General features: G+C 54.3%; 1 protein-coding gene across 2 annotated transcripts in view; it reads left to right on the top strand.

The window, feature by feature from the left end:
* The window catches only part of UNC5B (unc-5 netrin receptor B), a 57,128-nt gene extending 45,166 nt beyond the window's left edge, over positions 1-11,962 (top strand). The window contains exons 4-17 of one of the 2 annotated variants that reach the window (XM_075423163.1): positions 424-527; positions 1,418-1,598; positions 2,362-2,529; positions 2,854-3,018; positions 3,804-3,836; positions 4,945-5,139; positions 5,291-5,683; positions 6,128-6,215; positions 6,305-6,473; positions 6,587-6,820; positions 7,745-7,894; positions 8,168-8,332; positions 8,424-8,605; positions 9,099-11,962. In XM_075423163.1, the coding sequence (XP_075279278.1) occupies positions 424-527; positions 1,418-1,598; positions 2,362-2,529; positions 2,854-3,018; positions 3,804-3,836; positions 4,945-5,139; positions 5,291-5,683; positions 6,128-6,215; positions 6,305-6,473; positions 6,587-6,820; positions 7,745-7,894; positions 8,168-8,332; positions 8,424-8,605; positions 9,099-9,264 (2,393 nt within the window). In that variant the 3' untranslated portion in view covers positions 9,265-11,962. The remainder of the gene's footprint in view (positions 1-423; positions 528-1,417; positions 1,599-2,361; positions 2,530-2,853; positions 3,019-3,803; positions 3,837-4,944; positions 5,140-5,290; positions 5,684-6,127; positions 6,216-6,304; positions 6,474-6,586; positions 6,821-7,744; positions 7,895-8,167; positions 8,333-8,423; positions 8,606-9,098) is intronic. The other variant, XM_075423164.1, reaches the window with a different exon arrangement.
* The last annotated feature ends 3,549 nt before the right edge of the window (positions 11,963-15,511 follow it).

Raw genomic sequence — 15,511 nt, 5'->3', positions numbered from 1 at the left:
CCTGAAATTCAGGGATTCGCTTCGGTACGGACGTGGGAGCCGAGCTGTTGTGAAAACCTTGTTTTTTCTCCCTTCAGTGAAGAAGGGTCCTGGAGCAGACTCCAGAGGGGGGAAAGAAATAGTAGAGTTGAAGAAACTGGTTAAGCTGAGGTTTAGCCCCAAAAAGAAAAGACAGGAGGGCAAACGCACGAAGGAGGAAAGGCATTGTGCTTGAGCACCATGTGCTATCCTGAATCCACCCAGGATTGTTCCTTTGGCCCCTTCTTCCCGGGACATGTTTGGCTCCAGCTGTGCTATGCCAGAGCGATTTCCCTACTCGTGGGCTCCTGGTGCCAAGGCGATGCTCTCCCCTCACTAAGGGTTTGCAGGTTTCCCTGTTTCTGCAGCGGGCTGGTAACCCCCGGGTTTTCCTTTTCCTCCCAGACCTACGAAAGAACTTTGACCAGGAGCCGCTGGGCAAGGAGGTCCCACTGGAGCATGAGGTCCTGCTGCAGTGCCGCCCGCCCGAGGGGGTGCCACAGGCGGAGGTGAGCAGCTCGGCAGCCAACAAAAGAGGGGCATCCACTCCCGGTGGTCTGCAGCCACAGCTGGGGAGAGACGGGACATGTCCTTGTAGATGGCTTGCGGCCATGATGGATGGCCTCATGCCGAGACCGTCAGCTTTCATTATTCAGCAGAATTGTTTATTCCGGGCAGTGGATCTGTTGTTCTGACATCTCATAACACACGTAATCTCAGCACGTGCTCAGCCCACCTCTGCTGCTCTTCCTGATGTCCCGTTGACCTGTTAAAGGGAAGATCTAACAAGGAGGCACCCAATGACTTGTCTAAAGGGGAGCAGTCACAATCAAGAGCCAAGGGCTGGGAAAGTCATTTCCCTAGCACGGTAGTGGTGCTTTCCTTGTCCGCAGCTCTGTCAGCCCCCAGGAGCTGTGTGTTGGTGGTAGCTGCAGTGTCCCATCCTTGGCCAAAACAGCAGTAACGTGCCCCGGGCAGGCCTGGTTTGGCCCAGCTTTCAAATAGGAATAAAAACAGTCAGAGGCAAGGTTAGCCAGCCAGTGGTTATGGTGCTGAGGACATTGATGGTCTCAGTGATGAAGATGAGGAGGAGGGCTTTGGGGCAGGTCGTAGGCTAGTCTGGGGGGGTTTGCTCTCCATCAGGGCTGGTGAATTCAGCCCTTCCGACCTGGTGTTTGTCCTTGCTTGTGCCCGCACCCATGCTCGGTGATGGTGTCGACTCCTGCCTTTCCCAAACAGCCTAGTTAAGCAGTTGTGTCCTAGCTAGCTTTGGGAGTCCTCAGAGACTCTCATGGTGGGGAGCATGTGGGATGGGCATTTCCACCAAAATCTGTGACATGCTCAGTTCTTGTTCAGCTTAATCACCATCATTACCCCATCCCTTCCTTTTCATTGCCAGGTGGAGTGGCTGAGGAATGAGGATGTCATCGATCCCACGCAGGACACCAACTTCCTTATCACCATCGATCACAACCTCATCATCAAGCAGGCCCGGCTCTTGGACACGGCTAATTACACTTGCATGGCCAAGAACATTGTGGCCAAGCGCCGGAGCACCACGGCTGCCGTCATTGTCTATGGTACCAGTCCTTGCTCATGGGGAGGAGGCCTTTGCTCCCAGCCATGTCTCCAAGCGAAGGGGAAATATGGGCACTTTCTGGGAGTGGTAGAAGTGAGCCCCAGCAGGGCAGTGCAGAACTTCTTCCCTCTGAGGGTGACAGAGCACTGGAACAGGCTGCCCAGAGAGGTTGTGGATTCTCCTTCTCTGGAGATATTCAAGACCCACCTAGACGCGGTCCTGTGCATCCTGCTGTAGGTGACCCTGCTTCGGCAGGGGGGTTGGACTAGATGACCCACAGAGGTCCCTGCCAACCCCTAATATTCTGTGATTCTGTGATTAAATTAAGTAATAGCCAGTGTCTGAAAAACAGGTAATCACAGCTTACACAGGTTGTTAGGAGAGGTTCTTAGGTGTAGGTATTTGCAAGCCTTCTAGGTTGAGTATGAAGGTGAGTGGAGGTTGGACCCAGCCAGATTGCTTTGACTCTGAAAGCAGCTGAAAAGCTGAATTTGGCTGAACTTTGCTATAAAGCCAAAGATCTGCTGTGTCCAGACGCAAAAATATTTGCAGAGTGGAAAAAGGACCAAAATAGGCTTGAGCATCTTGTGCATGGGGTGCGTGACATGAGAAGGAGTATTATGATTTGGTTTTTGTGAGGGTGAGCTGTTCCGGACTGTTGCAGAAGAACTAAGGACAGAGGACCCAGTGAACCTAGGCTTAGCTCCAGTCCCTGCTGAACTGGGCTCCGTTGATGTGTTAACGTTCTCCATCTCCTCTTGCAGTGAACGGTGGCTGGTCCACCTGGTCTGAGTGGTCTCCTTGCAACAACCGCTGTGGCCGAGGCTGGCAGAAGCGCACCCGGACGTGCACCAACCCCGCGCCGCTGAATGGTGGCTCCTTCTGCGATGGGCAGCCTTTCCAGAAAATCACCTGCACCACCCTCTGCCCAGGTAAGGCGGGTTCAGAAACCTTGCCCACTCTGCCCGTCCCCTAGGTTGCATGGTCCAACCATTCTCCTGGTGCTCCCCAAGGAGACAGGGGCTCAGGAGACCAGTCTGAAGCATCTTTCAGTCTGACGAGACCTGAAAGAACTGGAGATGCCTGTAGAGACACAACAGGGCTGGGTTTGCTGGGATAAAGTTCCCTGAAGGTTTGCAGAAGCCCCGAGATGGGCACAGGCACCATGCTGCTGCTGGAGACATCCGGCACTGGGGCACGCGCCCCGAGGCCGTGCTGAAGGGTGTACCGACGTGCCTGTGTTTGGTGGCCCACAGTGGACGGCGCGTGGACAGAGTGGAGCAAGTGGTCCGCGTGCAGCACCGAGTGCACGCACTGGCGCAGCCGCGAGTGTGCCGCCCCGGCCCCCCGCAACGGCGGCAAGGACTGCAGTGGCGTGCTGCTCGACTCCAAGAACTGCACCGACGGGCTCTGCCTCCAGAGTGAGTACGCAGGCAGGGACCTGGGCCGTGGATGGTGCCGGCGGCCACGCTGCTCCGACGCTTGGCCATGCTGTTGTTTTGTTGGCCGTGGCTCCAATTTGACAGGGCAGGCAGCAGCGCCGCCGGCACCTGATTTTTAAATTGTGTCTCTAACAAGGTTTTTTTAACCAGACTTACCCTTTCCAAAGCTAGTTCTCACCTGGTGGTAAGAAGGGTGTTTGCGGATTTTTGGTGGGAACTAAATGTCCCACCAAGCCTTCTGAAGCAGCGCTAGGTTTGGGGTCTCTGCTGAAATGAGGCTGGTTGTGGTTAGTGGGGGCCAGGCAGAGGGAGTTTCTCAGCCCCACCATAGAAACATCTGGCCTGCATTAATCCTCAGGAGGAGTCCTGGAGCAGCAGCTAGGAAAAAACCCAATAATAATAATAATAATAGTAATGGTGCTGCCACACTATGAGTGGGCACGCTGAAGGCTGAGCAGCCGATGCTGCCACCTGCTGCTGTGTGACACCACTGTCCCCTTCAACACTGCCCCAGCCAGAGGTGCCCAAAGTCCTGTTAGCTGGGGATACGCACCCCTGAGGGCTGGCCTGGCATGGGGACGTCCTTGTCACCTGGCTTTCAGCATGCCCCGGGGAACGATGCTGCTCTCCTGTCCCTCCCTGCCACGCTGCGGCTCCAGGTGACCCCTAGGCTGGCTTCCGCCTCCTGCCTTTTCTTTCATCTCATCCCCATCGCACCATCGTCACCTTCACCTTTTGTTTTCTAACTTTTTTTTCCCTAACAGATAAAAGAGTTCTAAGCGAACCCAAAAGCCACCGTAAGTGCTCATTTCATGGCCATTTTGTTTATTTGTGAGGCATTGCTTTGGTTTTGTTCTGTCGCATCCATGGTAGGGCTCCTCAGCAGCTGGGGCAGGACTGGGTGGGAACAGGGAGCAACTAAAGCCTGCTCCAAAACTCCTGTGTACATTAAACCACATGCTCTGCTTGAAGCTATAAATGTGACCCACTTTTGCACCCCTGCTCCCACTCCCGTTCTGCTGCCTGCAGTTCTGGGGTGCACCACGATGCAGCCAGTGTCACACCAACAACGCTACTGCAGGCATCGTCACCCCACTACAGGGACTTCTTTCCTCGAATTTGGGGTCCCGGGGGCACCTCAGGGTTCCTGTTTCTGGTATCTAGAGCAGGGGGACTTGGGGGCACGGTGACATCTCCCAGAAGAGGCATAGTCCTAGCGTGGTTAAGATAGCCAGACTTAGGACAGGGTTTCACTCCAGCATGAAACCAAGAGATGCAGGTGAATGTGGAGGGAGGAAGGAGAGAAGGATGGGCTGAGAGTGCTCAGCTCCTGATGCTGGAGGCTTTCTCTGCCCTCTTCATCCCTCTCCTTTCTGGGCAGATATATCCAAGATACACCAGGTGTTTAAAAATCGAAAGCCTTGTGGCAGGGAAGCTGGGGAAGCTGCGGGGTGTCTGTATACATATAGTGACACTCGATCTTTACAGATGGGTGCATAGTTCAGGTACATTTACATGAGATGTATGGGCAGGCGTTATGTTCACTCCCCAGGGCCGTCTCTGTTAGGATGTGAGGGTTGATAGCTTCATGAATCTGAGCTGCGCAGACCTAATGTTTCTGGGCTTCTTGGTGCTCAAGTAAAGTTTGCACAAGCTGTGGCAAAGTGCCCTCCAAAAGTTTGAGGGCTTCACTCCCATCTCATTCTCTGGCATTGCTCTGACTTCTGGACCGCTCTTAGAAAACACCCTCCATCCTCCTGCCACAGCCTTTCCAGCAGGCCCAGTACACATCTTCCCCTTTGTGCCTATGTCCTGAGTTAGTCATAGGGTTGGGGAGCGCTGGTGGGTCTTGATACGAGTTTCTGGTGCTCCTTTTTTCACCTCCATTTCTTTAATCCCTCCCAGTGCTGGAGGCCACAGGTGATGTGGCTCTGTACGCCGGGCTGGTGGTGGCCATTTTTGTCTTCATTGTGATCCTCATGGCTGTGGGGGTGGTGGTGTACCGGAGGAGACGCCGGGATTTTGACACGGACATCACAGACTCATCAGCCGCTCTGACCGGAGGCTTCCACCCTGTCAACTTCAAGACATCCCGGCATGGTAAGAGCTATAGCCCATGCAGGTCCTGCTTGCCAGCCCAAGCCCAGGCAGAGAGATACTTTCACAGGCATCTCTTCCAGTCAGGCAGTGCTTTTACGTCCCCTTGTTTCCACTGCTGTCTTCAACCCATCCATGTTTCCTCCTACTGCAGACAACCCTCAGCTGCTGCACCCCTCGATGCAGCCGGACCTGACGGCCAGCACGGGGGTATACCGTGGCCCCATGTATGCCCTGCAGGACTCATCCGACAAGATCCCCATGACCAACTCCCCTCTACTCGACCCTCTCCCCAGTCTCAAGATCAAGGTGTACAACTCCTCCACCGCCTCCTCCTCACCGGGGCTCCACGATGGGACAGACCTGCTCGGGGGAGTCCCCACCACTGGCACCTACTCAGGGGACAATGCCAGGGATGGCCTCTTTGCAAACGCGCGGAGCAAAGCTCTGGGCTCCCAGCATCTCCTCAATTTGCCCCGGGAGCACGGCAACAGTGCCAGTGGCACCTTTGGCTACCTGGGGGGAAGGCTTACGATCCCAGGCACCGGTAAGGCCCGGGCTCGGGAGGAGGGCATGTTTAGCTGCTGAGTGATGCAGAAGTTGTTCTTGTTGTGGCAGACTTGTCTGCTTTGAACAACCCTTTGCTGTCCCAAAGCTGGCTTAGGGGAGGAAGGCAGCAAGCCATTCCCAAGCCAGGTTTCTCAGGGTAGAGGTCACAGCCTCCCAGAACTTTCCTGATCAGCCCTGCCATCAATACAGGGCCAGTGCCCTGCAAAAAGATCCAGCCTGTGGTTTTGCTTCCTAATGCAGTGGCCTGGCTCCTCCCTGCAAGCAGTGCAGCTGAGGAACATCCGCAGATTTTTCTCCTGGGGTGTTCCGGGCTGACCTAGCTCACTGCTGTCCTTGTGCTTGCCGGCTGGGGTGGAGGGCTGGTTTCTCCTTCGTGATTTCTCCCTTGTTTTGTGACTAACACCTGCGTGTGCCATGCTAGGGGTGAGCCTGCTGGTGCCCCATGGGGCCATCCCCCAAGGGAAGTTCTACGAGATGTACCTGGTCCTCAACAAGGCAGAGAGTGCCCTGTAAGTCACACCGCACCACCCACGCTTCTGCTCTTTGTTGGCCGCTATGAGGCTTTCTTTCCAACCGGTGTCCCTTCTCCCCTCCCCAGCCTGCCCTCCGAAGGCACGCAGACAGTGCTGAGCCCGGTGGTGACCTGCGGACCCACCGGCTTGCTCCTGTGCCGCCCCGTCATCCTGACCATTCCCCACTGCGCAGATGTTGGCTCCTCAGATTGGATTTACCAACTGAAAACACAGTCCCACCAGGGAAACTGGGAGGTAAGGTGGGAACCAAGCCCTTGCAGCCAGAGAAGACCATGAGTGTTGTGGGGCACAGCCCCTAGCAGACCTCCCTGGATGATGGGCTGACCCCCAACCTTGATTCCCCGTAGGAAGTTGTGACGCTGGATGAGGAGACCCTCAACACTCCCTGCTACTGCCAGCTGGAAGCCAAGTCCTGCCACATTTTGCTAGACCAGCTTGGCACCTACGTCTTCGTGGGAGAGTCCTACTCCAGGTCAGCCATCAAGAGGCTCCAGCTGGCAATCTTTGCCCCCACCGTTTGTACCTCCCTGGAGTACAGCCTCAAGGTCTACTGCTTGGAGGACACGCCAGATGCTCTGAAGGTAACGTCACCTTGTGACACTGGTCGGGCTGCCCTTGCTTCCCAAAGCTGTTCGCACTGGCAGCAAGATGCTGCCTCGTGCCTCTCAGGATGGCCTGGCCCCAGGGAGCAGACAGCCTGATGCAACTGCCTGCAAAGTGACCACAGTGAAATAACAACCATGTTTACTGCTTTCCTCATCCTTCCTCACCCTCTCCGAAGGAAATGATGAGGGTGTTACGCAGCTCCTGTACTGGGCCCCCTTTCTACACAAGAGGTTTTGCCGCTGCTGGGTGGGTTTTCCCTCTCCTATGCAAAAAACACTCGCTGCTGCGATTTGCCTCAGTTTTCTGTAGGTCCTGTTATTCCTGCGTGGAGATGTGTCTGTCCCCTCCTTGGGAGAGTTTGTGGCATTGATAGCATGGAGTGCAGCGTGAGGAGCTCTAGTTTTGATGCTTTGGCTGCCTGGACCACGGGTGTGGTGACTGTTTGGTTCCCTGTGACTTGTCCTGTGGCGTTAGAATTGCTGCAGTGCCTCTAGGTGGAGGTGTAGGCAGCGCTTGGGCTCCTTGGTTGCTTTTTTCTTGGAAGAGCTGCTACTGCAATAGTGGGATGGTGTTAAAAACAGATAGGGTGGCACTCTCCAAGACCACTGACCTTTGAGTTGGACCTTTGCGTTGTCTGAGGAGTACAGAGGTGTATACGGATGCTCACGTTACAAAATTCACGTTGTAGGTGGGGCTGCTGTGTGAAGTGAGTTGGCAAGTTCTTGGAGAGCAGCTGTCAGGGTGGTAAAGGCTGCTCTCCTGGGGAGGACTTCCTGCGGGCTTGTTGCTGCTGCTGGCTCTTCTTGGTGGGAGCATGCCTGGCTTTGGACATGGAGAAGTGATAGGAGCAGCCCCTGCTCATCTGCTGGGTCTCACACTGACTGTCCCACTGCCTGCAGGAGGTGCTGGACCTGGAGCGGACACTGGGTGGGTACCTGCTGGAGGAGCCCAAGCCCCTGCCCTTCAAGGACAGCTACCACAACCTGCGTCTCTCCATCCACGACATCCCCCATGCACTGTGGAGGAGCAAGCTCCTGGCCAAGTACCAGGTGAGGGGCCGAGGCGGGGGCGGCTGGGGTCCCAGACCAGGGGCACCATCTTCAGCCAGGCATCACCAGGTTGTGAGTATCCTGGTCTTGTCTCCAAGAGTGTCCCAAAGGGATGGAGGAGGAAGGGGGGCTGTTTTTCACATGGTCTTTCCTGGTGAGATGCTGTCTGTGCGGTCCTTCTGTCCCATCTCATCCCTGTGGGGTGGCTGAGGGAGGTGGGATCTCCCAAGATTGCTGCTGGAGCCTTTGCTAAGCCCATGCTTTGGTCTGCAGGAAATCCCGTTCTACCACATCTGGAGTGGCAGCCAGCGAGCCCTGCACTGCACCTTTACACTGGAGAGGTACAGCCAGGCCTCCACTGAGCTCACCTGCAAGATCTGTGTCCGGCAGGTGGAAGGGGAAGGGCAGATCTTCCAGCTCCACATCACGCTGGGAGAGGTGAGTGGTGGGGAGGTGGGGCGACAGCAAGGGGATGGTGCTCTGGAGCCGCTCTGTGCTGCAACATCTCGCCCCACCCTTCCCCTTGCAGCACGCCAGCTCCTTCGACACCCTCCGCTCCCACCACAGCGGTGCCACCACCACCACCCAGCTGGGACCCTATGCCTTCAAAATCCCCCTTTCCATCCGGCAGAAGATCTGCAACAGCCTGGATGCCCCCAACTCCAGGGGAAATGACTGGAGACTTCTCGCCCAGAAGCTTTCGATGGACCGGTGGGTCTCCCCGTGCTTTGCTTTACCCTCCTGAGCCCTGGGCAGGGGAGCTTTGCTCCGCTCCCTCCCTGCTGCAGTGCATCCAGCTGGGTTATGTCTGTATATATAGGTCTACCCATAAATACGAATATAGCTATGCATAGTTGCACCCAACTATATCGATGCATCATTCTGTGCCATGGTCCTGGGTCTCTTGTCACTTTGAACTGGCCCTTATTTATCTGGGTCCATGCTTGGGCTGTTCCTGTCTGGGTTCACCTCTGAGGACCAAAGGGAGGGTAATTTCAGCAAAACAAAGCCTGCATTGCTTTTGCATCAATGCCAGCTCTGTATAAAAATTGAAGACAATATCTCAAGGGCTTTGGCATTTGCGTTGTGGCATTTCCATCAGGGTTCATGTTGCAAACAGGTTTGCTGCTCCGGCATTCTCCCTCCTTCCATCCCCGAAGGGTGCCACGCCAACCTGGACCTCCTCTCTGCTTCCCCTTCGCAGGTATCTGAACTATTTTGCCACCAAAGCCAGCCCCACCGGGGTGCTCCTGGACTTATGGGAAGCCGAGCACCAAGACGACGGCGATCTCAACACCCTGGCCAGTGCCTTAGAAGAAATGGGCAAGAGCGAGATGCTGGTGGTCATGGCCACAGAGGGGGATTGCTGATGATGCTCCCCACGGCTGGCCGGCCGGAAGGACGAAACGGGGGGCGAGGGGGAGAACCCTTCCCCCGACAGTGGGGGGAGGCATGTCCATCCCCGGGCAGGGGCTGAGCGAGGAAGGGCTGAGGCCTTCGTTTCTCCTTCCCTCCCCGCATCACTGTCAGCCTTAGAGACCCATCCTCAGCGTTTAAAAGCAATTCAAGTGTTCCACAGCATTCCTTTTCCTCCTCCTCCTCTTCCTGGCCATCCCTGGGGCGGCAGCCGGCAGCGTTCGTGGCATGGGGAGGAATTAGGGCTTCTCCAGTCGGGACAGGGGCTTTCCTTCTTCTTCATTTGGATTCCCCTCTGGTTCTCCTCCTTCTTTAATAGCATTTCTGCGTTGGAGAGATGAGTACAATCTAGCTGAGCAGCTTACTCAGACAGTTTAATAAGGCAAATAAGAAAGAAAAAAGGAAAAAAAAAAGTTTCTTAGGAAACGCAAATAATTTATTATCCAGATCTTTGGATGAGTCCTTTTTTAAGAAAAAAAAAAAAAAGAAAAAAAAAAGAAACAAATTTATAAATCTTTTTTTGTGCGTGAGAGCAAGAGCGTTGCTGTGGTCAGGGTGGCAGAGAGAGATTTCAATGAACACACTTTTGTAGGGAAAAGCGTGCGACCCAAGTGGAGCAAAACATGTTTACATGTCCTGGGACCCCCGGGGAGTCCGTAGGGTGAAGTGCCTCTGCGCCCCTCTGGTTCGGGGCCAGCTGAGACCCTCCCCGAGATTTTTTCCTTGCAAACTCCCCTTTCCCTGGCAGCAGCACCCGGCGGAGCGAGGGGTCCCCCTCTGCCTGCAAAGAGGGGTGAGGGATGCTGCCCTGCGTTTAGGGTTCGGGAGGGGGGGGTGTATGTCCAGATATGGGTATTTTTAATGAATTCTTCCCTGGCATCGTTTCAGGGAGCTTTTTAGGATGACTACGCCTTCATTTACATAACTTCAGTACAAACCAAAGAATTCAGCTCTGGAGTCGGAGGGAGGTGATGGGCAGCTTGTGGAGGGGTCTGGAGAGAGCAGAGGGCTGGCGGGCCAGGATGCGGCCCCTTGCAAAGCATGGTGGTCTCGGGTCCGTGCGCTTGCGCCCAGTTTTTGATGCAGTATTTCATCGGGGATTCAAGGAGGGACATCTCCAAGTTGCAGGCCAGGCTGAGCATTTTCATGTGAGGGATGGCATCGTAAGTGGTGATTTGGTTTCCATCCTCTCATTGTAGCTCCTTTTGTGACCTGTAATAGAGTCTTTACAACGATGGAGAAGTTGTGGGATGAACGGAAAGTCATCAAGGGGTAGGCAGGAATGATGTTCGTCACAAAGATACAGTGTCTCAATGAAGGGTAAAAATTTAGATTGCCTGCAGATAGAAATAGTTACTCAGTAAGTGCTGTATCTTAGAAATTTGTCTGTTTTTTAAAAAAATTAGAAGGGGACAGTAAGCTCAGGATTAGACTAGATCACATGGCAAGGCTGTGGATTCTCCATCAGTGGAAGTATTAAGAACAGGGTCTGAGAGCAGGCCCTGCTTTGGGCTGCAGTGTGCAGTGTCCTGCTGGCTGCGAAGCCCTGGGCTGGTGTCATGGTACCGGCCACATGGTACCGTGGCAGCATCCCGCAGTGTGCTGGAGACCGGAGCGAACTCAGGGAGCCCTGCCGTGAGCCAGAGCGTCGCCTTCACAGAGTGGCTCAGGGGGAGTTTTCAGTATTGCTCGGGCACGGGTGTGATTCCTTTTGGCAGCTCTTGAAGCAGTGATTGGGTGCGTAGAGCCGCTCCCTGTTGTGTTTCGGGGTCTCTGGGGTTCATTTCTCGCTGGTTTTTCAAGGCTGTGGGAGAAAGGGGACTTTTTTCATTTTTACTGGATGGGAAGACTCCTGCTGAGTGAACTCCAGTGTCACATACAAAGGGTTCTATCTATCCTTTAGGTTGCATTTGCTCATCCGACTTCTGAGACCCCATCTCTGAGCTGATGGGCAATAAGTAAATTTGGAAAGAAATGAAGAATTGATGTATCAGACCAGCTGCTGGCATTTTATAGGGCTCCTTTCTCAGCACCACAGTGCTCTCCGTGAGATAAGATGTTCTTCTTTCGGGTCGCGTCTGTATCTCCCTCGCTGTTGTTCTTGCTGTGTCTGGTTCACGGATCACTGCCGGCGTGCGTGCCTGTCCATCCATCCATCTATCTGTCCATCCCGCCCGTGGGCAGCTCTGCCTCCGTCCCCATCCGTCCGTGTTCGTCTTCCCCTTCCTTTTGGCAGGCAGCAGCCGCCTGGATCCGCCCAGGTGTGTGTTTGAGGGGGTTCCCCTGTTTTTCAGACCAAGGAACTTGCGTCAGGAGTGGGACGGGGGGGAGGCAGGGTTTGCCCCTCACCCTGGTCCTCTGAGCGCCTGCGCCCATCTCCCATGGGTGCCAGCTCCCAGGAGCCCTCTGCGTCTCCCTCCATGACTGGGGGTTTCTCTGGCCGGGCTTTTTCGTGAAGGCAAATCTGCGGTCTGTGTCATGCTGGCAGTGTCCGTCTCTTGCTCCACAATCTGTTTCCATATTTATATGTCCAGGGGATGGGCCTGATGGCATCCTCTAAAACCACATCTGTTTATTCTGTAAACTAAAGAACTGTAAATAAAGTTTAGCATTCCTATTGTAAGAAATTAATTTTTATGCAATAAATTATATTTCCTAGTCTAATAAAAAAAAAGAAACAATCTGCTCTCTCCTTTCATGTTCATCACTCACCAGTTCCTGCTGGGTTTAGCATCTGCAGGGATTCGGGTCCAGCTCGAGCAGCGGCAGCAGCGTGGCGGTCCCCGTGAGCATCCCTCCAGCCTGTTTTTGGGTGGGATGCTGCAGGCGTGCCAGCATGGGCAGCGGGAGGATGTTGCTGTCGGAGTCCCTAATGGAGGTAAGCTGCGGAGATTGATTCATGGTTTGTTTTGGACTCGCCTGGGTGATTACAAGTCAGGAGTGCTGCAACTGTGTCTCGTGGGCTAAGCCACCATCTCAAGCATCTCATTTCCTTCCCTGAGAGATATCCATCAGCCCTGCAATGCCCCTTCCAGTAAGGACCAGGACCAGGGTACCTAATTTGGGAGGGAGGAATGGAGCACAGAGCTGCAATCTGCGACTCGGGCATCCCTGTCCTCCAAGTCCCATCGCTCTGGCTCTGCCACAGCAAGCAAAGCCAGAAGGGTTTGCAGGGCAAAGGGAAGGTCCCACTGCCCCTGCCCACCCTGCCTGGGCCACTTGTCTCACCCAGCTGATGGGGACAAGGTGCCACCATGAGATGGCAATGCTGTCCCGGCCCTGGGTAGACGTGGGGATTCTGCAACCAGTGGAAGAAATGGGGAGAAAATTTCTGCCCTGTCACTGCAGCAATTATAACACAGCCATGCAGAGATGCAAAACCCTCCCAGCTGGGCTTTCCAGCTCCAAGTACGATGGTGAGGCAGGTACCTTTTCAGAACCTTTTGTTTTCTTTGCATGTTAATTCCTTTAACCTCACTCTCCCAAGTTGCTTTCACTGGGCGCCTTTTGTACTAACCCATCTTTCCAAGGGCTCAAACCTGTGGATAGCTTCAACCAACTGGTGACTGATTTAATCTGATGTTCTCCAACTGAAATACCCAGCTTGCTAATTCCTCTTAAAATTAAGCTGGCCCAAATCTTCTCTGCAGTTGATATATTGAATTCAGTCCCCACGACATCTTTAAAAGTGACTGCCGTGCCATTGCTAAGTGTTGACAGATTGATTCTGCCAAAGCGAGGACGCCCGGAAGCACTGGAGCCGCCCACGTCAGGGTCTCTGGACATTTCCACTGTGTGTTTAGGAAATTTCTTCGGGCCAGTCCCACTGGATTTTACAATTGACTTATTGTGCTGTACCGAGGGGTGGGGGGAGCTGCTCTGTAAGTCCTGGTTAGCATATTTCATTCTCTTAACCATTACTTACATGGCCTTTGCTCTGTTACGCCTCCAGTGTGGCGAGGGGAAGCAGCACTATGGGATGCCTGCTATATCTTTGGGATAACCATGAAACCCTCTCTGTTCTGGCACACCTCGCCGTGCTTTCAAATCAGTGCTGGCCCTGGGTTTGGGGTTGGGGTCAAGGGAAGCAGCCTGAACTCCGCTTTGAGCATAGGGGTGTCCCTAAAATCTGCCCCGAGCCCATGTGGGGGTCTGCGTTGTGGAGGGTCTCTCGAGTGTGGGTAATACTGACTCGAGGGGCCATCACGGCTTCGGTTAAGCGTGGACTGGCTTTGTTTACCCTGCTCGGCTGTCACGGTCCTTTGTGCTGATGTGATCCGAGGCTCTTCTCCAGCAGTGGGTTTTTTGACATGATAGATGGCAGCAGGTCAGAAATATCAGGCGAACTCCTCTGAGCTGACGGGTTACTGACTCGGATAGGCTGTGCCATCTCCTCAGGTGCTTTCCCAGCCTGGCATGTCAATGCGGATAAAAATCCCAAGGAGAAACCTCTGGAGAGAAACCCATGTGCTCCTCTAAAGCCTTTCCATTTCAGCACATCGCCAGTGGGTTAGTCGTGTGCTTCTGCTTGTTTGCCTGCAAAAGAGGGAAAAAAAAATAGAGAGTGCATGTGTCTTGGACTATTTTGACATCTGGGTGGCCAAGGCCATCTGATCTGCTCTCCTCGAAGGCTCAGAGAGGCTGGAGATGAGTGGTGGCTGGCCCTGGCTCCCAGGCAGTGGCCAGCTGTGCGTGAACTGGTGCTGCTGGGAGGTGGGGTATCTGGGTCCACCTGCATTTGTGCCACAGGCAGTTGTACGTGGAAATAATCCAGACTTGACCATCTCGGGGCCTTCTGCAAAAAATGGAGACTATTTTGCTTTGAAGAAGAAAGGCTGGGTACATATGCGATGGCAAAAAAAGCAAGGAAGAGACCCAGGCTGGTTCTAGTTACCTTAGATACTGGAGATGGGGAAAGCTGAAGGCAAACAGCTGGCAACAGGAAACACAAGATGTAAAACTCCACTAATTGCCATTGTCACCGAAAATCCGGGAATAAAACCTTGTAACACCAATGTAGTGTTAAAAGGCAGGCATTCTTTATCGCAGCGCTGGATGCACGGGGGATAATTCCACCGAACGTGGAATAGATCAAAAATATACTTATTTATTCTATTCATGCATATTCAATATGATTCTCTTTGGTGTAAACTTTTCTCGCTTCTTACGTAAATTGTCACGCAGACTCAGTTACCCTCTTGCATTGCTCCTTTTTGAGTAGGTGGTATTACTTGAGTAGGGCGCCAGTGAGTCGGTGGTCGCGATCTCCCCCTGCCGGAATTACCTTTTGCCCACTGGGCTCGCAAGCTTGGCAGTCCTGGTCGGTTTCTTCAGTCCGCTTCACAGAACCACACTCCATCATTTCTCTTGACAAAAACACAATTGCCCACTATGGTCAGCGTTCATGCTTACCTAGAGAATAGACCCTCCGTTCCCAGACCTAAAGTCCAGGTGGGTGGGTCTGTACCAGGAACATAGCAGCACTGTTCATGTTTATGGTCAACTGATTCTATCACCCTGGTTCCACCAGCACAAGTGCAAGCAAATTGGCAAAGCAGGTCAGATTGCAGCGGGGTTACGGGAAAGCCGGGCCCCACCAGTTTATCCCTCTGCTATGGGGCTGCCCACGAGCTGAGAAGCCAGATCCATCTTTGGGGAAGCAGAAAGGGAAAGAAGAGTTGGCGAGGGGAAGAAGGCTGATGAGGTTTTCCTTCACAGCCCTTACGGCAAGTGTTAAAATGTAGGTTGGAAGAAACTGAGGCCTTCACAGTGAAGTTCATCCTCATGGGGCATTGTAGGAAGCGAACCGAGTAAAGGGGGAGCTCCCGTCCCGGCTCTGGGGAGGGGTCGCTCACCCTGCGGGGGTGACAGCCTCGGGGGGGGGAAGGGGGTGACAGCCTCGCGCTTTGGTGAAGTCCACCAAAAGCCGAGCCCAGGGGACAGCTCTGGTTACCCCCTCGCCGCGAACAACGCTGGGTTTAAGCCAGCGCTTCCGCGTTAACACCGGGGGGGGGGGGGGGGCGGAGCTGCCTGCGGCGCATCTGCAGGAGCTGGGCCGGGCAGCGCCGGGCTTGGCGACCGGGAAAAACACCAGAAAACAATAAAGGGGGTGAAGGAGTTTGTGGGGGGCGAGGCTGCAGCCCGCTGCCACCGCCCAAACCTCCCCTCCACCCCCTTCCGCACCGCCCGCGGGGCCGGGCC

Source organism: Opisthocomus hoazin, chromosome 6, assembly GCF_030867145.1.
Source record: "Opisthocomus hoazin isolate bOpiHoa1 chromosome 6, bOpiHoa1.hap1, whole genome shotgun sequence".
Lineage (NCBI taxonomy): Eukaryota > Metazoa > Chordata > Aves > Opisthocomiformes > Opisthocomidae > Opisthocomus > Opisthocomus hoazin.
Note: the sequence above shows the minus strand (reverse complement) of the source record. Positions and strands in the feature narration are given on the sequence as shown.